This window comes from Alosa alosa, chromosome 3 (genome assembly GCF_017589495.1).
Source record: "Alosa alosa isolate M-15738 ecotype Scorff River chromosome 3, AALO_Geno_1.1, whole genome shotgun sequence".
NCBI classification, from domain to species: domain Eukaryota; kingdom Metazoa; phylum Chordata; class Actinopteri; order Clupeiformes; family Clupeidae; genus Alosa; species Alosa alosa.
The window spans coordinates 29,955,166-29,976,316 of NC_063191.1; the positions used below are offsets into that span (position 1 = coordinate 29,955,166).

General features: G+C 41.1%; 1 protein-coding gene and 1 long non-coding RNA gene across 2 annotated transcripts in view; one reads left to right on the plus strand and one right to left on the minus strand.

Annotated features, from left to right (window-relative positions):
- Positions 1 to 7,098: 7,098 nt before the first annotated feature.
- Positions 7,099 to 8,834, minus strand: LOC125292621. Its single transcript, XR_007193237.1, has 2 exons — positions 8,535 to 8,834; positions 7,099 to 7,197 (listed from the first exon to the last, which is right to left on the minus strand). It is a non-coding gene; the product is annotated as an uncharacterized LOC125292621 (long non-coding RNA).
- A 6,297-nt stretch (positions 8,835 to 15,131) lies between these two features.
- Positions 15,132 to 21,151, plus strand: part of vwa8 (von Willebrand factor A domain containing 8) — a 210,269-nt gene continuing 204,249 nt past the window's right edge. The window contains exons 1-3 of the mRNA XM_048239952.1: positions 15,132 to 15,440; positions 15,750 to 15,827; positions 16,003 to 16,133. Coding sequence (XP_048095909.1) covers positions 15,290 to 15,440; positions 15,750 to 15,827; positions 16,003 to 16,133 — 360 coding nt within the window. The 5' untranslated portion in view covers positions 15,132 to 15,289. The remainder of the gene's footprint in view (positions 15,441 to 15,749; positions 15,828 to 16,002; positions 16,134 to 21,151) is intronic.

Genomic DNA, 21,151 nt, shown 5'->3' on the forward strand with positions numbered 1-21,151 from the left:
TCTCAAATCCCACTCTAACACCAACTGTGTCTCTGGGCCTTAAAAGCCCTTCAGCTCATCAGGCCCTGATCGGGTCTCAGGTGTGTTGGGATATCGTGTGTTTGAGGGGTGGAGTTTCCAACTCCCCCAGCAGATGGAGCCAAAGCTGTCCGTGACTGCAGCCATCTCAGGGGAACGTAGCGGCCCTCCAGAACGCAGCCTCTCGTGACATCACAACCTATGCAGCATTGTGGAGGAGGGGGGGCGCTACCACAGAAACCGAAAATTCTCAGGACAGCAGCATGTGTCCAAATTTCAATCTTAAACATTCTATTTAAACATAAACATATCTGAAAACAGGGCTTTAAGTGTAAAATACCGAACTTGTCCTTTAACCTGACTCTCGCCAGGTGAATTTCGTTCCATCTAGCTCCACTCACATCCATCTGGGATCGCTTCCGTTGAGAGTGATTTCGGCACCAGATTTTATGGTAGAGCCAATCAGGACGCAGGGCGGGAGTGTCATAGATGTGACGTAGCGTAGAAGCGACCAGGGGGTCAGGATTTGAAGGGTTAGCTTCAGCCACTTAGCATGGCATTTGGCCGCCGACATTTTTGAAAACATGCCGTTACATGGTTGCAACTTCCGGCACCAGTTTTTACATGCTGATTGGTAGATGACAGCTCATGCACGAGTTTAGTGTTGGGCACGAGCGTCCTCGCGCGTCCACGTTGGTTTGCATTTCTGGAAGACGACAAATAAACAACTAACTACTTGGATTAAGCTACTGATACTTGTCTTAATGCTACATGGTTAGGCTGTATTATACCGGACTTTGTGGTAAATAAAAGAAAAAGTAAATGTTGTCATATCAGGATATTATTTGCCTTATGTGTGGGTTGACAAGGTAACTGACTATAACCATACAATTTAGCAGATGCATAGCAATGACCTATATCCAGTTATTAGCCTACTCATTGCGCTGTGTATGAAAACTATTTTAAAACGTAGACGGTATTCCTACCTGTAGTCCATGACAACGCAACGTCTGGATCATGTAACCTGTCTCCCCAAGTGATTTAAAACAAAACAAATGTCAATAACTTATTTAGTTTGCTTTCTTGCAACATTGACATGATTAGGCTATGCATTTGATTTAAATGGCCAGGCTTCCAGTCGAGGCAAAAGCCAAATATCAACAACAGTTGCAGACTCTTGAAATGCCTGCTCAAACCACAATACCTGATGTGCGCTTCTATCGGTAAGTTTAACTTGCGTTGGCTTCATTTCGTCTGCCTGCAAATGTAGCCTAGGTTTAACAAGCTGCAAATTCACACTGGGTGCATCAAAAATCCCAGCTATCCACAAGTTTCTTACATCCCATGTCTACTTAATTATAGTCATTTTCGTTGGATAGCCTATTGCGTAATAGGCCTACAACCTGTCCAAATATAGCATTTAGGAATCATTGTTTGTGTAGCCTAAAGTGACTTAATATTGATTCGCATTGTTTATTATCACATATGAACATCACATTAAATAACCTAGGACTTCAGAGACAGGGCAAACTTCTACCACCATTCCCAAAATGTTATCCCAACCAATTAAATAAATTTACGCTTATAACGAGGTGAAGTGAAGCGCGTTCCCAAACAAATTCTTTTCCTCTGAGGGAATGTCCAATCTTCATCAACGACATACCGTTGTACCTGACGTTGTCTCTGTCTGTAACGTGGAATATAATAGGCTGATTCTAGCTGGTGCCGGAAACGAACACCCATGAAACGCCATTTTCATAAAGATGGCTGCGGTCAATTTCAAACTTTTTTGGCTAAAGTAGCTAGCCTAGCATAGGCCATTGAAATGACCATTGAAATGGGGCGGGACTTAGTCACTCTCTCCAGTTATATATAATACCTCCATGGAAGCGACTGTGAAATTGTTCTCAGCGTCAGGGGTTGGTTTCGATGTGAGTGGTGTCAATAGATGACGGACAAGTGGCTTATCCAATCATATGCAAGGATTTTTGATAAGGCCCAGCCTTCTGAAACACCACTCCAATGGATCGATCCCAGATGGATGAGTTGAGCTAGGCGGAACGAAATTCATCTGGCGAGAGTCAGGTTACGAAAGGCTTGCATAAAACATCCGTAGTTGTACATTTAAGTTGACTTAGTCCAATTCAGTTAGGCTCAATTTAATCTGATTTTCATTTAGCCAATCGGTAAAAAGACTTACTGCCCAAGCCGTGGATTTTGAGGTGTTTTTCTCATGCTTTTGGCTTTGAATTAAGTCCAGATCGTCCTCACTGAAAAGTTTGTGCCTCTTGCTGTCCTTCGGGGTTAGCCTAGAAATCTAGACGCGCCCCTAGCGGCAGCTGCCAGGGCTAGTCTAGCAACTCTCTGTTGGCTTGTGAGCTCCAGAAATCAAAACTTATTCAGGCCAATAAAATCGTGTATAGAGTCGTTAGGTGGGCTTAAAGGTGCGATTTGTAAGATTGTTACCGAACGTTCTAGGCCAAAATCAAAACACTGGTGAACGTTCTCAAGTCTACCAGACGCCTCTTCTGGGTTGCCAGATGTAATGAAGACTTAGCTAACGTTAGTTGACCTGCAGCTGCTTTAACGTTTCTCCAACCATGACCCAGCTACACATTACGGAAACAGTGAAAACAAAAAATACCTCTCTAACCAACGTATCATATTTAGCTGAAGTTAGTGATGAAGTTTAGCCTAGGCTACCGGTTGTGGAGAAATATGGCCAGCTCTGCGTCAGACTTGATATTCTTTGTTTGACGAAGACGTCGCCATATCAGGAAGCTCCTCCGATGTCCACTTAATTTGTTTCTTGTTTTAATTTTGGAAATGTGCCTGCCTCTCGTAGGCGTTCATGACTACAACTGACAGCTGTTGACAGTTGGCCTTTGCTAATTTAGCAACCCAAATAGGAGGACGCGCTAGTCCATTATTAATATGCTATTATACAACAATTGGGTTCTATGGAACTATTTATTTTTTTCTGATTGGCCGAGAGACGTTCCATGAGTTGGAATATCCCTGGACATTCAGACTCAGACTCAGCACAGCTAATAATAAATCACTCCGCGATACAATGCGAAGATTTGATACCCAGCTCTCCACTATTTCAAGCAATGGGTTACTCCTTAGCAAACCATAACGAAACAGTGGTTCACCACATCTGTGGATTAAGCCACACAGTCAACTCAATGTAAGTAAGATAAACGAGGATGCTAATTGTTCTCAGCATTGCCAACATTGTGTATAATTGTCACTTGGAGGAGACTTGTAGATAACTAACGTTAGCATAATTAGCTAACGCTGCTGCTAACGATGCTAGCATCGTCCGCGTCAGGCTGTGCACAGTAGTGTAACATTTATTCACTATACATTAATAAAGTTGAGTGATTCTGCAATGTAGACTATGTTTCCGTTTTTTTGCACTACCATGTCCCTTACATGACATGGCCCAGTGTCCTTGTAACATGCATGCAGCAAACCTAGATATGAATGTGATTTCAACATTTCTTTCAAGAAGACATGTAAACCACAAAGACCCGTAACAGAGAATGTCTAATAAGGGGAGAACTGCCACTCTCGGAAAACTTCCGGTTTCTGAACTGGTTGCAGTTCCTTCTGTGGTTCCACATGAGGGCGCTCGTCCACTAGTGCAGAATGCATGGAGGTCTATGGAGCTGTACCCCTCAAAATCCACTTTTCTCGGGATATAATTTTTTTTCAAGTAATTTGAATATTGTATTCAAAAGGGGAGGCAAAGAAAATACACTTGGTTGAGTATTATATTTTTTAAAGTCACTTAATTGTTCTAAAAAGCCTTTCAAACGTGTCAATGACGTCATTCATTAGCACAATGCTAGCGTGTTATGGGCAACAACGACCCAACCTGTAAGAAATCAAAAGGACATAAGTACTCGTTCATTCAACTTTTGACCTATAACCCATGTTGAAGTTATACAAACTACAATCAAATCTGAGATTTGTCAACGACAATCAGGTGAAAGAGACAAATTTAGCCGTCTAGCTCCATTGACTCCCATTCATTCTGCACTCATGGCGATCGCCCCGGTGGAACTCTGGTGGAACTGCAACCAAAAGTCAGTACAATGGGACTTAATACGGAGTGGCCAGGCTCTCCGTAGACGGGCTCTGCCCGTAACGAGAGGGGTCTGGAATGTTAGTTACCTAGCAACCAAGACGCTGTCTATTGAAAAGGGAACTATTAGGGGTTTGCACGGCGTGTCATCAGATCTGGACATCGCCATATTGGAGATACTCGCCTCATTAGAAAGCATTAGGCACTGAAGTAAAATGGTTAATTATTGCGGTGTTTTAGGTTGTACCAATAGGTCAGACTGAGAAAAACATCTGGTGTAGGTATCGACTTCCAAAAGTTATTAAAAAACCAGGGAGAATAATATCCTGACAGATATTCACCATGCATGCCCACTTCTTTTAATGCTACACTCTAGATAGACCCCTCAACCTATAGCCATTCACATACTGTACATATTTAGGTCAAGAGTGGCGGTTGGGTGAAGGTCTGGGGCGAGGTGTGGTTGGTGGTGGTAGTGGGGGATGTGTGCATATGCTGGGGCCTGGGGGCGGGGTGGCACGCAGGTCCTCCCCTCTGTCAGCCTCGTCGCAGTATAACTGCGGGGCTGGGTGGAACTGTGGCCATTAATGGGTGCCCAGGTTGGCAATCAGTCAGGCAATCAACCAGGCAATCAGTTATTCCTATTATTATACTTATCATTAATAGAATAATTACAACTCCTCTCCTCTGAAACCCTCCTCTCTATGTTCCAGCTTCTCTCCTCCTGGCCCAACAGCAAGCCAGCCTTATACATATGCACACACACACACACACACACACACACACACACACACACACATACATCCTCACTACCCCTCACCCCCATCCCAACACCACCTCATTCACACTCTCAGAGCTACCATCCACCCCCCCCCCCCTTCTTTTCATTCCGGTCATCAATTTCATCCCTGATAATCATATCTGTAATCATCCTGGGCGAAATCATCCTTAGCCTTTCTGTTATTAATGTTATGTTGTTTTTGTGGAAGCCAAGTCAATGTGATGTCTTGTTAAGTTACAGTATGTGTTTATGTAATGTACATCTGTTTGTCGTATGTAGTATTCATGTGCATGTCGTAGTGTTGCATTTTCTGTAATGTCAATGATGTTTGCAAATAATAAAAAAAAAAAAAAAAAAAAAAAAAACAGGAGAAGGGACAATAATGCCAGAAGTTATCAGAGGAAGGGGGCGCTTGTGGTTGAACTTGGTACCGTCTCCCTCACCCAACTCATATGGATCTGCGCTGCCAATAATCCGTAATTTCTCGAAACATCAGCCTTTTCTTGTGGTCCAAGTCCTGCCCTATATGCCTTTGCATCTTAGGCGATTTTGATGAGCTTTTCTGTTGTTTAGACCACGGCTACAATCCGCAAAGATATCAAAGTCCATAATACTCCATTGTACTTCATTCACTGAGTATCGCCAATATGGCCGCACGTGCTGGGTTACCATAGTTACCGGCCAGAACGTGACGTTGGTGCAAACCCCTAATTTTTTGATGCGTCCGGCCTCGTGGCTACGGCCGAACAACACCCGTGGGAATATCCATGACCAACCCCACTCTCACTCGTGCTATATTGCTTAATTCTAGAATTAATCGTTCAAAACATAAACGAAAATTCCAAGAGATTCCGCCCCGTAACTCTTTTTTTTCATAGGTTTTACGGGTTAGAGTAATGTTGTCAAATAAACCATTACTTCAATTCATCATGTTTCCTCACTCTCTGACAACATATGGTGATCATTTTTGGAATGGTTACAGTTTATTTTCCATTATTTCCTCCATACTGGACCTTTAACATAATGATTGATGGCAGAGTTGCAACGGTTTGGCTTGAATTCCCTGCTGCTTGAAAACAAATCAGATGGATGTTGCTACTGGCGAACAGTGTGACACGAGTTAAGCTTTTATTAAGTTGGCAAACGTTTGAACTAGCCAACTAGCTCCGCTGGTGGGAAACGCATGAGACTCATAGCGCTGCCGCTGTCCTATTGCGTGCAAAGGGAATTTGAAAGACAACTGATTATCCCGCCCCTCGGACTGAGCACTGCGAACGGTGAGTGTCCAGACCCTACATTTTAATGTGGGTCTGGCTCGCCAGGCTACTTCGGGGTTGTTGTAGGCCAACTTTTCCTCTTAATGGACAGCTTTTGGCTTTCTGGAGTCTCCTGCCCTCCCCATAACTCTGCCTTGGCCCAGGTGTCAAATCGACATATTCAGCGCAGCAGTGTTTCTTTGCTATTTTTCCTTGATACAATGTTTCAAATTAACGGTAATTTTCACTGAACGTTCTAAAGCACTCGGCGAATTGATAAAAAAATATGTAAGAATGTCAAAAAAATGGAACTACTTCATAGCCGTGCAAATAACCGATTTTTAATTGCACGTTCTAAAGAACCTTAATGGGAAACTGAATCAAGCAGTAGAATATGCATACAATTTAGAATGTTTGGGGGAGAAAGACGCTACACGCGCAATTGATCATAGCCTACCCCACACGCAATTTCTCACGCTAACTGATTAGTCTTTGTTTCCACGTGTTGTTTAATACTTCATTAAACATTAAACTTAATTCATTAAACTTATACTTCATAATTTAATTATGAAGTATACCCAGATAGCAGACGGGCATTGAAACTATGTAGAATCAACATTGCATTGTCAACCATAAATCATTGAATCAATGTCGGATTTCGCAGTTTGCACCCTCAGTTAATATTGAAACAATGTTGATTTATTAACTATGGACCAGCGGGATTTCAATTAAAATAAATATTGAAACAATGTTGAAATTACAACCAAACTAAAGATCAATGCGATTTCAATGGTATTTCAATTCATATTAAACCGCAGTAAACCACTATAATCTGGCAAAATATTGGGAAATCCATACCCTGCTTTATCTACAGCCAGGATACATTTGGCTAGCCTAGGTACGTCTGGTTTAGGCTACACAAGCTTGCATAAATAACCATTGACAACTTATCAGTTTGAAAAGCAAGTGCATTTATTCACTCTTCTTCATTTATAAATTCCCGTGTGCTGTATTCCCTGCCATCCATTCAGTAGGCCTATGGTTGCAGTCTGACCATCCAGTTGAGTGAAGCGGCACATAACAGAAATAGAAGAAAGATAGACAGTGTTAGATAAATTTGTTCAACTGAAGGCTACTTACAAGTGAAACTTTAGAATAATCATATTCCGTCTATGTACATCGTAGCCTACTAACTTACAAACTCAAAATGCGAGGCAACTTAGGCTATAGCTAGCTGGTTCACGTTAGCCAGCAGCACATCGTCTTCAACCTATCATTTTGACAGTATGTTTAAACTCAACAAACATTTTATGTAAATCATATGAATATAATAAACTCTAACTTACTGACAACTAACATTAAGGAAGGCCTAATTATAAATCAGACTGCCTAACGTTAACGTTAAAGATGAACTGAACTGGAATTTGAAGTAAAGGTGATATAACAGATATAACTTCTCATTGGTACAATGATTAAAACGGCTGAATTTATTAAAAGGGATAAAATTGTACGTTGAAAGTGGTGTTGTTGTTACACAGGCGCCGCCATGTTGGATTTCAACAATCGGCTACGTCACTGGCATGGTAAGCTACTCTGCACTAGCACTAGCAGCCATAGCAGATAATGAGTCTGAGGCTAGCTGACATGGATGAGGAAACTAACATTAGGCCTAGCTGAGTTACATATTGGCCATAAGCCATTTATCATAGGCTAGCCTACATCACAAAATCTCATACAAAATGAAACCAAACTAGTGAAACAAAGGCGAACACTTTAACAGGGTGAATCATACTGAACGCTATTTTGTCAATGAGCAGAAACACACACGACATTCAAACTATTGATAAGATGTGCACTATGGAAACTGGTCTGTAACTTTGGACGGATAAATGCCATTGACTTGCCATATCCTGACTTAAAAACCCTTTTCTTGCTTACTTTATCGCAAACCTCGGGTGGGGCAGCTTGTAGTCTTTTTTCATTCATAGAAGGGCGAGCCCACAGTCTATGTGCCATGCAGCCTAAGTTTCAACTTCGGCTTCGTTCACCCAATGCAGTCACTGGTCGCAATTACAAAGTCCGGGAAGATTCGTTCAATCGTTTAAAGTTTTAAGTGCAGTAGTGTCCCCTTTGGAATAATATCTCGAAGTAGCCTCAAATGAGGTCCAGTGTTAGATAGGCTACCATACGATCCAACCTAGGAAAGGGCTAGCAGCTAAACACCTTGGAAACACTCTTATGTCAAACTCCACAAGCTAGCACTCCGACCATAGAGAGTATAAACCATGACTCCGATGATATCACAGATCGATAATAATGCTTTTACTAGCTGGTAACTAAACCACAGTGGGTCTGTAAACAGAATCCAATGTCCCTTTCTACTCACCCTGAAGGCAGTTGTTCACCGTCTCAGGGCAGATTGTTGATGCGAGGGAGTTTAACTCGCAGTGCTGCTATCCAAGAGACTCGTGCAATATCAACATCCACAAGGTAAAAATCTGCAAACTCTCCACTAAGGTTAGCCTAAAATAAACGGCAAACTCGTGTATCCTCCGTGTATCTGGGGTTAACTTGGGGTAACGAAGTTTTTAACAGTTTCAAGGGAGGGAGAGAGAGAGAGCCCTTGTGAGTTGCTGTTACGAGTGCCAGTAGTCCATACTGCGTTAGCCTACATTGACGTGACAATGCGTGTTATATATGTAGTGGGTAGGGTGGTTGAGACAGGAAGCGCAGCTTGAAGGCCGTCCCACTGACGCTGATTATTTGGATCAGGTGGCACAAGTAGCGCTTCCTTTTAAATGTAGTGAGATGCAGACAGGAGAACAATAGTGCGGTGTGTGTTGAAGAGTGAGCTTTGTGGAATAAGCTGTGCAAACATGAAAACCTCGGCCTGGTGTCTGTGCGTATGGTGACCAGTAAATGGTACACGCAGTTTCAAGTCTACTTTGCTCGCATAATAGCGAGGAGTGAATCCACACTGGTTTGCAGCAACAAGCAACGCTGATGCTGGCGAGAGTGTGCACAGCTATTAGTCATCCACACTGGTATAACTTCATTGGCTCGTCCTAATTCATCTTGGCTGGTCTTAAAAACAAGGATTGCCTTCGTCTGTCCAACAAGCCACCGTTTTTCCTGGATTTAACTATTTCGTTTTATTTCAATTCATGTATGTATGTGCCTCGGAAATCTACCACGTCTGTTGAATGTTTACTGGGAACTTAGGTGGGCCTAGGGGGAAGCCTGCTGGTGGTAACCTGTTCGCTTAAATGTTTTGCTTGTTTCTTTGTCTGTTTGTCTGGCAGTCATTGTAATACGTATTCGGCCTGGGGATTGTGCAATATTTCTTATGGGGACAGTGCTTCGTTTGCAGTGCTCACTAGTGTGAAACGCTGTGTCTGTGTGTACGGCCCATTTGGTGTGAAGTGCCTCTTGCAGATTGGAGTGTTTTAGATTGTGTATGTGAAAAGTATTTATTAATGTATTCGACTTTATACACTGTAACTCATCTGGAAGACCTCTTCATTGATTGTAATTTATTGTAGAATTTCATCCACTGTTGCCTATGTGGAACATTTGCTTGTCCTGATTGCCTATTAGTGTATTTATGGTGTCTGTCTAGTGTCTAATAAATGTATATATTTTTGATTACATCAGTTCCATTTCTCTTCCTTCATTGGACATAACCTGCCTAGGTAGTTTGAGGGAGAGCTCTGTTTGGTGGCCTAGCTTAGCTATACAAATTGTGAGCTTGAGCACCCCCTGGGGGTCACATATAGCTTATTTGTATATGCACCGTAGCCTTCGCATAGGCCTAATGTAGTGGTGGTGAGTGAGTATGCAGTTGTGTGGAGGATGTACAGTAGGCAATGTGTGTGTGTGAGGGATGGAGGGAGACAGAGAGACAGCGTGCGTGTTGCTGTCTCAAGCGCCCCTCGTCCAGTTTTCTACATGACCTGTAGGCTAGGTCTACAGTAGCCTATGTTGTGCCGCACAAAATGTATCTATGTTGTACATTGCACAAAATGTATACCCCCCGAAATAAACACATACATAAATAAACATATTTTTCCCGTCACTTTGGCTTCCTTGAACATTTTCCGAACATTTTGCTTAAAAAAGGCTATGTATTGATTTTTTAAATTATTTTTTTTAGTGTCATTTATTTTTAATTGTCATAATCAACACATTATCAATGTTGATTCTTTCAGTTCAGTTCATCTTTAACATAACATTATGATGAACTGCCGTAACGTAAAACATTAATTTGACAACAGCAACGATAGTTGACTCAAGCATGAATGAGTTTGTAAGTTAGACAGTAGGCTACGTACATAGACTGTAAACATGCACGAATTTAATGTAGTACAATTTCACATTGAAACATTATCGTTAGATAAATAAATGTTTGCTTACCTAAGGTGGAGCGGCGAACTTGACATAGAGCTGAACACGGTTGGTCTGACTGAACCATTGCTCAAAATGATCTCCAGCCGGACAGTTCAAACGTCGTCGCGCGGTCAACTAAAAATCCACTAGCCTACTTTTCAATCACCACGTCAAAATTTCCCAGTAAACCATACATCCATGACTTTTCAATATCTTTTAGTGAACTATGTATCGATGCTCTATCGATTATGGCAATATAAACTATAAACCAATGTTGTTTCGATGTCTCTCTATTTATGGTCATGCACTGTCGGGGTTTTGTCAGGATTGTAATGCTGATTCAATGTCTATTTACCATTGAGATTTCAATCTCAACCAAAATGATGATTTGGGTGGAAAATCAACATCATATCAATGTCACCTTGCTATCTGGGTAAGCTGCAACTGGATCCTTCATTTAGTGGACCATAAAGTTTGCATGCATGCACGCCCTGCATGCTTATGCTTCAAGAGGCAACATTGCATCAAAACGAGACCACAAGCTCAGATTCACACATTCAATGATCAAAGAACTAGATGTACCGCATAGCGGTACAAAATATGACCGCCGCTCAGTCCTGTACATCCGTTCCGCGAAAATTAATCACACTTCAATTTGTCTCCATATTTTACTCCATCCCCCACTCTTGAAACTTTTGTGTATGCTTGTTTGGCATGCCTGAGTGTGTGTGTGCGGCTGCACAGAAAGTAGCCTACTGGTGCTGAAAAGGTGAATAGATTGTAGAATAGCCAAAGAAGATGTAGCATTGTTATAAAACCTTTAAAATCTCTAAACAATCACAAGTAGGGCAGTTCATCACAGTTCATCCATTGCAACTGGATTGATGAAAGGTCACTTACACCTGTAGGCTACATTGTATTTGGGAAAAGCAAAAAGGTATCAGCATAATGTTATTTATTTATTTATTTATTTATTTATGTTTTATGTATTTTTTAAAAAAAACATCTCTGTCAGTTCCATGCCGTTTTCAACAGCTATCAAAACAAAGGTCATTTTTTGATGGATGGATTTTTGTGAATGTTTCTTCTTCTACATAAGATTTTAGTCATCTTTAGTTCATGTAATACTTTATTGTCAATGCACAAATTAAGTAACAGTAGTCTGAAACGTTATTGTTAATGCACAAATTAAGTAACAGTAGCCTAGTCTGAAACGAAATGCTGTTTTACATCTAACCAGTGGTGAAAATAACTGACATGTCCAAATGGGCCTTGATGAAATCGTCGCCGCTAGACTGTTCATACACATTTTAACGGGCCAAAGTTGAAGAGCTTTTGTCCGTTATTGTTAGTGCAAATATAGGCTGATTCATGTTCCCTTGCATTGTTTAACTGAGGTCCATGGCTAGTCTGGCTTTCATCAGACCAAGCTCAATCTTTTAAGAAATCAAAAAATAAATAGCGGGCTAGTCCATAGGCACCCGATATTGTTTAATTTTCCGATTGAGATATACACGCTCTGGCTATTCTAAATGCAAAAATGCAGGGAGTTATGACAAAACGGTAACTAACAAACTAGATCCTAATAGAAAGCTGTTAGCTTCCCTAAGCTACAGGTAGGATTATAAGGTAGGCCTATTTACAACATAAATTGTCAATAGGCTATGCTGGCGACACAAATAAAATCTCCTTTGGAAACCAATGGCTTACGCCTTACAGTATCAAGCGGACTTAAACTGTCATATCGTGGCGAAAAGTTGTAATAACATTCACGCAGCTCCATGAGTCAAGGAAAGCTCGAATGAAGTAGCCACTTCTAAATGGGACCCACTACACAGTAGCTTAAGGTGTTTTGCTAAAGCAGCCATAATGAAATGAAGGTGTCATTGTTTGGATACTTCACACACACGCTTTTTTTAATTTCACAGACTACAACTACCAAGCTGTAATCAAAGCACATCGATTCCCCTCTCACACCCTGCACGACTTAAAACAAAATAAACAAGCGCCTCAGTCTCAATGATGTATAGGCAAAACTGTATCAGACCGTTAATAACGTTGGTAAATCTTCCATTGCACAGAATGATTTTGTAGCACGCGTGCAATAAATGACAGTCGAAAGATACAAACAGTGCTGCTATACATTTGCTTGGTATAACCAAGATTTATAGTTTTCTACAAATGCAATAAATCAAATGCCTCCATCACTCAACCAACGCTAACGGTAACATTACCTAGGTCCTTATTGATATTACAAGATTAACGTACCTGCAGTAAAAACCAAGCATGTCCGATAAACATCCTCAGATTTATTTCGGCTTCAAGAAGAAATGGGAATTACACTTCATGTGAACATCGTCCTATCCTTATTAGATGTTCGCGGTGTAAATTACAGTCCTTGTATGAAGCGTCCATTGTTTTTTCCAACCCACTTTTAACTTCCAACAAAATTACGTCTCACTGCAACGATGCGCCATCTAGTGGACAAACGACTACTTCTCGCCAATACTGAAAATGCAGCCATGATGATGATGATGAATATTTATTTTTGGCTTTCTTTTAATCCTACTGAATTTGTAATTATGTATCGGCCGTTCTAATACCGATAGTATGTGGGTGCCTGTGTGTGTGCATGTGTATATGTGTGCACCGCCATTTACAGGCCAATGAGTGTACAGTCACTAAATGTACACATAACCTAATTTTTTAGACCCCCCCATGGATGAAATTCTACGAAACTTGGCATACCCCCGGAGAATGCCAGGTCAATCATACACATAAAATTTGGTGCAGTTCTGAACATCTTAACTGAAGATAGGGGCGATTAAAGCAGAATAATATTGCATTTTCATTTTTTTACCGGGGGTGGGGTGCAAATCACAAATGAGTGATTATGAGCCAGGTTGATGTGGGCCCTTGAGACCAACATACCATAAAAGATTCTTCATCCTCAGTGCCACGGTTCAGGTAGTTATTTAGGAAAAACTGGGTTTTTTTTGTGGTTCAGGGGGCCCAGCACGGGGGGGGGGGTTGGTGGTGGTCCCCGGGGACGAAATGAAATTTTCCGTAAAAGTCTAGTGGGGCTACATACCCACCAAATTTCATGTACCCCGGTGGTTCGGTGTCCCGGGTATCAATGACCAAAAATTCAGGGAGTAGATGACGGGAAAAATTCTTGAATTGTGTGCATGTGTGCATGTACAAATTTATGTTTGTGGGTGTGGGTGTGTGTGTGTGTGTGTGTGCATGTGCGTGCTTGTGTGTTTGCCTGCGTATGTGTGTTTGTGCATGTGCATGCATGCGTACATATGTCTACTGTGTGAGTATGTGTCATAATGTTATGATTACTGTAAATGTATGTGTGTGCGTGTGTATCTGTTTATGCACATGTGTGCACATGGAATGGGTTAACATGACCCTGGAGGCAAACATAATTGAACAAATTGGTCATCCTAGGCCCCACAGTTCTCAAGATATTCACAGAGAACTGTGTCTGCCCTACCCTCCTTTCGGGGGTCCAGTCCAGCGGGGGCTACAGATCAAAACGAAGAATGACGGTTCCATGCTATCCATGTGGGGGGTACATGCCCACCAAGTTTTGTGTACCCGGTCTTTCAGTGTCCCGGGAATCCTTGTTGGTGTACGTCACTAAATGTACACATAAATTATTTTATTGTAAGGCCCCCCATGAACGAAAGTACACAGTGCAGTTTTGACCTTGTCAGCCAGAGATATTGTGATGAAAAAACACCTAATTTTTTGCTTTTTAATTTTAACTAGGTGGCTATACATGAAATAAGTGGTAAGGGATGGGTTGACATGCCCCCTTAAGACCAACATACATAAAAAAAAAGGTGGACCTCCTAGGCCCTACGGTTCTCGAGATATTCACAGAAAACTGTCTCCGCCACCTACAGGCCAGTTGGTGTATAGTAACATAAATTAATTTATTGTGTGGCCCCCATGAACGGAATTCCACAAAACTTGGCGTGCATACAGAGGGTGTCATAATGATCCTACACTTCCAATTTCGTGCAGTTTTGACTATGTTAGGTCACAGATACCTTCAATTACAACACCTCATTTTTACTTTTTTGTGTTTAACTAGGTGGCGCTATACATGAAATGAGTGGTTATGGAATGGGTTGACATGGCCCCTTGAGATCAACATACCAAAAAAACAATGGTCCTCCTAAACCCTACGGTTTTCGAGATATTCACAGAAAACTGTGTCTGCCCTACCCTCCTTTTCGGGGATCCAGTCCAGCAGGGGGCTACAGATCAAAACGAAAAACGATGGTTCCATGCTATCCATGTGGGGTTACATGCCCACCAAGTTTCGTGTACCCCGGTCTTTCAGTGTCCCGGGAATCATTGACGGAAATTTGGGCATGCGAAAAAGAAAAAAAAAGAAAAAATCTGACTAAACCTATATGACCGCCGCTTCGCTGCGCGGCGGTCATAATAACTGAATGACTCCTTTACTGTCAACCAATTTGAACAGCCTGTATAAACAAGGCCCCAGGGAGGGAGAGATGTTGAATAACCTTTGGCAAAACCGAAACTGCGCCTTTAAAACACAGGAACGTAAATGTTGTGCATAACGCTCTGGTCGGAAGAATTTCCTGACGGACGAATCCATTGCCTAACTTCTGAAATCCAGCTTTTCTTCAAAGTAATGATTACAAAGCGGTAACGTAGGGCCACGAATGCCCTTATCATTGCACTATTTTAGCTCACTGATTGCTGTTTAAAATGCCCTCGAGGATTATATGTAAAGGTACAGCTGCGGCTGTTGCTGCAACAAGAATAAGGAATATTTTGGGACCTGTTATGTCGAAGGGTGAATGGCTATGTTCCGTTTATGGTCATCATGTTAAAAGCAAGTTTTTAAACACCTCCTCAGGTAAGGTTACATGTTTGTGAAATTGCTAACTGAGAATAGGCCTGCTTGTTATTATTTTTCTGTAAAATTCCATTTATATTTCTATTGTCATCTGTTGGTTAGGCCTATTGTGTTCTCACACAAGGGTAAATGATGCTGCTAGTTAGCAAGCAAGTCAACGCTTGTTTTTTTTTCAAACAGAGAAGGAGAAAGGAGAAAACCTTGTTTGGCACAAAGGGTTCAATATGGTGATTAACTGACCTTGTTGTTAGCAAAGCAGGACGATCTGTCATACTGTCACTAGTGAAACTACTTCCTTCACTTCTGTAGGTGACACTGTTAAAATTGGAGACCTTTCATATCAGCTCAAAAAGCCAAGAAGACCAGAATTTGTTCCCATAAACCACAGTAAGCAACCTGCTCTGACCTATTTTGACTTTTTCTCTTTCTGATCTTGTTTACTGACTGGTGTTTTAAATGCATAGCTGGTAAGTCCTCAGTACTTGTAGCCTCAAATGTGTGGACTAAATCACTTCTGGCATTTTTTTGTGGGACTTGCAGTTATTTAGCTTGTCTTTTGCAGTTTTGGATACCTTGCCCCAGACTGTTGTACAGCATCTCCGATGGATTATGCAAAAGGATCTGTTGGGGCAAGACATGTTCCTCATTGGACCTCCAGGCCCGCTGAGACGTTCCATAGCAATGCAGTACCTGGTAGGCCTAGTACTTCAACAATCAAAGATGTAATGCTTTGATAGGCGTAATAATAAGCGTTTTTCTGGATCCAGTTAAATTAAATTCACAAAATAGACATGTATACATCAATAATATATGGAGTTAAACTTGATAATCTACTTTATTACCTTAGTTTGAGGAAAATAAATTGGAAAAATATATTATAAATAATTTTATAAATGTCATGAACTGCAAAACTGTCATTTAGTGTAATGGTCCACACTTTTTTTTTTACTACAGTTTGATTATTACATCTTTAAACTAGAAATGCAAGGAATTCCAAGGAATTACCAGTGCATGAAAATGCCAAAAATATGATGTAAAATATCATACAGAGGAAAAACAAATAATGCAGAGATAGGTGCTATGCCAAATAAAGTGGTTGCTATGCTGGTTGCTATGGTGGTTACTAAGTTGACATTAAAGAGGTTGTTGCTAGGGTAAATCATATGGTTGCTAGGGTACATATGGTGGTTGCTATGCCAAATTAAGTGGTTGCTATGGTGGTTGCTAGGTTGGCATTATTGAGGTGGTTGTTAGGTTGTTGCTAGGGTAATTAACTCATTGAATGCCAAGCTGTTTTCGGGAGCTTTGTCCTAGAGTGCCAGCAATCTAGACCATTGTTGATAATTTTTGTACAGCCACAGAATATTCTGTGTTATATCTATGAACAAATACAATGGCTCGATTAAAAGGTGAGACTTTAAGCTCTCGGTGGGTGCAAACCGTGTATTTCTACACGCCTCTGTTCCTGAGAAATCCCAAGCTAAACAGTGGGTAAACAGTGGCTAGTTTTCAGCAAAATCGCTGTTTTTTTCTAGAAATGGAGATATAACCTCTTTCATGAAATGAAAGTGTTAGTGTTGCCTGTTACTTACTTGTGTAAACTTTCCGGGAAGTGATCAGTGAGACCTGGCGAGACTGCCACCTAGTGATAGACCCACGAAAATGGCCTGGTTTTGACCTGACATGCATGCGTCACTGATTCGACCCAAAGTGGCAACCGAGTTATGATAAAATGTCCAGATAAAATGTCCAGATTGTGCGTTTTCATGAGTTTTCGATTATCATATATTTCATTTCCATTCATCACAGAGTTCCCAAAATCACATATAAGGTGTGTTAGAGTGTCTAGTTTCGTAATAAAAAAAAAAGAGCTAAAAACGTAATATTAATTCAATTAATACGTTTTTGGCACTCAACGCATGGGAAGGAAAAACATCATATTACGTTTTTGGCACTCAATGAGTTAAGATGGTTGCTAGGGTGTTACTAGGGTACATATGGTTGTTGCTATGCCAAATAAAGTGGTTGCTATGCTGGTTGCTATGGTAATCATGTTGGTTGCTAGGTTGACATTATAGTGGTGGTTGGTTGCTAGTTTGTTGCTAGGGCAGGGGTCGGCAACCTTTACCACTCAAAGAGCCATTTGGACCCGTTTCATACAGTAAAGAAAACACTGGGAGCCACAAAACCCTTTTGAAATTTAAAATGAAATAACACTGCATATAACCTTTTTTTTTGCCTTTGTGCTATGTATAAATGTAACCTGCGTTGTGTTAAACCTGCGCGATTCAGCCCTGCACACGCCCGGACTCGAACCCACGAACAGCAGCACCTCGGATCGGGAGGCGAGCGCGCTAACAATTGAGCCAATAGCCCAGGCTACTGGCTCGCATGCCAGCAGCACTCTTGGCGGCCGTGGAGTGAGGGTTTACCAACGCCCCACAAGCACAGCTAAGCTAGCTGGCATCCGTTACACTCACCCCCCTAAACCTCACTCCCGATCCGGGTCATGGCACCAATGTAACCTGTGTTGTGTTAAACCTGCGCGATTTAGCCCTGCACACGCCTAAGCTAAGCTAGCTGGCATCCGTTACATAAACAAACTATAATATGTTACATTTATGAAATCAATGAACGACTGCAGAAAAAATGAAATAACATTTCTGCATGCAACAAAACATTTTTAACTATGAAAAAAAAAACGTTGGGTTGAAGGTTAAATAAAAAGTAAAATACTCAATGTATTAAATTATCCACTGGCAGCAAACCAAAAATGCCGTCCTCTCTGTGTGCCGTCATCCTTTTACTGGCGCTGTGCAGTCAGCTGTCAACCTGAATAAAAAAATGTCTTACACTGAACAATGAAAAAAAAAATATATATATGCAAAATAATGGCAATTAAAATATTTATCATACTTGGTCAATGTGATTTCTGCTCCTGAACCTCAGTGCACAGCGTCTGCACATCGGGGCTGTATGCCGTCACCTTCATCTTCATGTAAGCTGTCATTTGTGAGGCGTGTGCGATGTTTGTTTTTAATATATTTCATGTTGGAGAACACCTGCTCATATACATAATGTGGATCCAAAGATCAACAGGACTCCAAGTGCATACTTTTTCATGTTCACATACATGTCGGGGATAGCATTCCAAGTTTCAAACACAAGTTTGTGTGGTTTGGGGAGGTTTTCAATATCACGCCATTTGTGATTCTGAGCAAGAGCGGCCTTCTGACGTGAAACATCTTCAAGGTCCGCTGTCAAGCGCTTGAACTTGGACACCCACATGTCTTTGTCGGCTATGTCAGCCAGTTCCATCTCAAGATCAGTTGACCTACAAAGTTTTCAGACAGTACAGACTGCAGACAGCTGCCCTATGCAATGACGGAGACATCAGCAGTAGCCCGATGTAGTCGCCTAGCGTAGATTACCTTTGAACATTACCGTAGATTACCTTTGAGAATTTGCATAGATAAGTATTGCTGATCCAGACATAACTTTGCATCATAACTTCTATCATAACGATCACTGCCTAATCCACTTTACACTACTTTAGCAACGTCTTTAGCTGCAGGTTGTGAGCAACAGGCCAACACAAGATACAGTTGCAATACAGTTTCTTTACTTAATGCTATTGAGTCTATTAGATATGGTCCACAATGATTAAGTTTATCTTCTCTTGATATTGACGAGATGAAGCCGTTAGGCTACTGTGCTCTGCTCAGCTCAACTCAAATCTACGCTCTGCAGGCGATTGTCATGTCAACAATATGGCCTCGCTGGTGCTTGCGAATAAGCCCTATACCGGTTCACGCCATAGACTGTATAAAATATGGACAAAGCGTCTGTGATGTCACCCATAGATTTTCTGAAGAATGGTTTTGAGGCTCAAAATAGGAGGTATGGGCAGCACCATCTTGGAAAATCCTAACCCTGCCTACCTCCCAGCCAATCCATATATGGGTAAAAGGGCGTGACTTTGTGTGACACCGAGATGGCCGGTGTACCCTGTTATTGTTATTCTATCAACACAGAAATTTACGATTTTCTGGTTCGAAATTTTCGATAGTCTGCCGTTATGATTTATTTGCCTTGAGTGGACTGGGTAAGACTGTTTTAGTGGCAGGCTAACCATGTACAGTTGACATGCGCTAGCCTAGCAACAGCGAACTCTGCAACTAGAAGGACTGGATGAAACATGTTGAAAATGGTCTCCACTGATAAATATATATATTGAGTGATCCAGTGACACTACTTCCGTTTGCCTCCATGGGACCTAAAAATTGAACGCCAGTCTATGGCGAAAAAGGAAATATTTTCTAGTCCCGGTTAACTTGTGCTTTGAATTACCCATATGATGTTTGTCAATTTTAAAGACAATTTTTCATGTAAAGACATTTGCAGTTTGTTTCGTAACTATTGAATTACAACATTGTGAAAGATCGTAATTCCAACGACTACAAACCCATCAGTCATGCTAGTGACGTTAGCTCATTCACAGCCACACTAGATTGTACAAGCATACCAGCAACAGGTCTTAATTGGGCTTTCCTTGCCGATGAAAATACCATGAGTCAGAGGATTAAACACATCAGGTACAGTGATGGCCAAAAGTATTGGCACCCATGCTAAAGTTGACTGAAAAGAGGAATATAAAATCATCTTTTGAAAAATGAGGAAATATCTAACCTTTTAAGGACACCAATTTTCTTAGTGAATGAATAATGTATCATAAATAAATAAATGTTCTTAAAATACAGGGGTCATAAGTATTCCCACCCCTATGTTAAATTCCCATAGAGACAGGCAGATTTTTATTTTTAAAGGCCAGTTATTTCATGGATCCAGAATACTGTGCATCCTGATAAAGTTACCTTGGCCTTTGGAATTAAAATAGCCCCACATCATCACATACCCTTCACCATACCTAGAGATTGACATGGGTGTTATTTCAGTTAGCCTATTAGCTGGTTTGATGCTCATTGAGCTCAATGCAAATCTATAGCCTATACTGATAAATAATTGGAAATGAGGTCCTATGTCCAAAATTCCGAACTACCCCTTTAAGAACTACTATGTTTATTAATAACATATTAATAACAGAAATGACTGTTTAGAATTAATTAATTACAGAAAAAAAATAACGCATATTAATCACATTCCGTAATGACCTTTGACCCAGTGCAGTTCTAGTGAAAGTGAGGAGGCAGGCGAGAAAGCGTTGCTTGGTCCAGTGAATGGGAAAAAAACACCCAGATGGAACTGTTGACAGGAGCATGTTCTCTGCTATTTCTGCAGTAAGGAATTTCCGTAGCCTACCATAGGAGTTTGTCAAGTCTGAAATATCACCTCAATACAAGCAAACCAGAAGGTATGAGTTTACACACTCATTGATGATGATAAATAACGCTAGCCGCCAGCACTGTCAACGTTAACTTTGCAAATGTATTGTTTGGGTATTTAGGCTACACATGACTGACTAACTAACCAATGATTACCTTAGATGAATCTCTTTTTGTCTGTTGTTAGCCCTTCACCTCCACAACAAAAGCATTTTTATTGTGTACAGGGGGAACAAGTCATGAAGTAGGCTATTTACAACGCCAGGGTAAAATATAGCTAATTATATTAATTAGCAGCACCTCCAGAAGACGAGACTAAGTCTGTTAAAGTTAGTAATTTCCCAAGGATGCGTCAGTGGTACGGGGTCG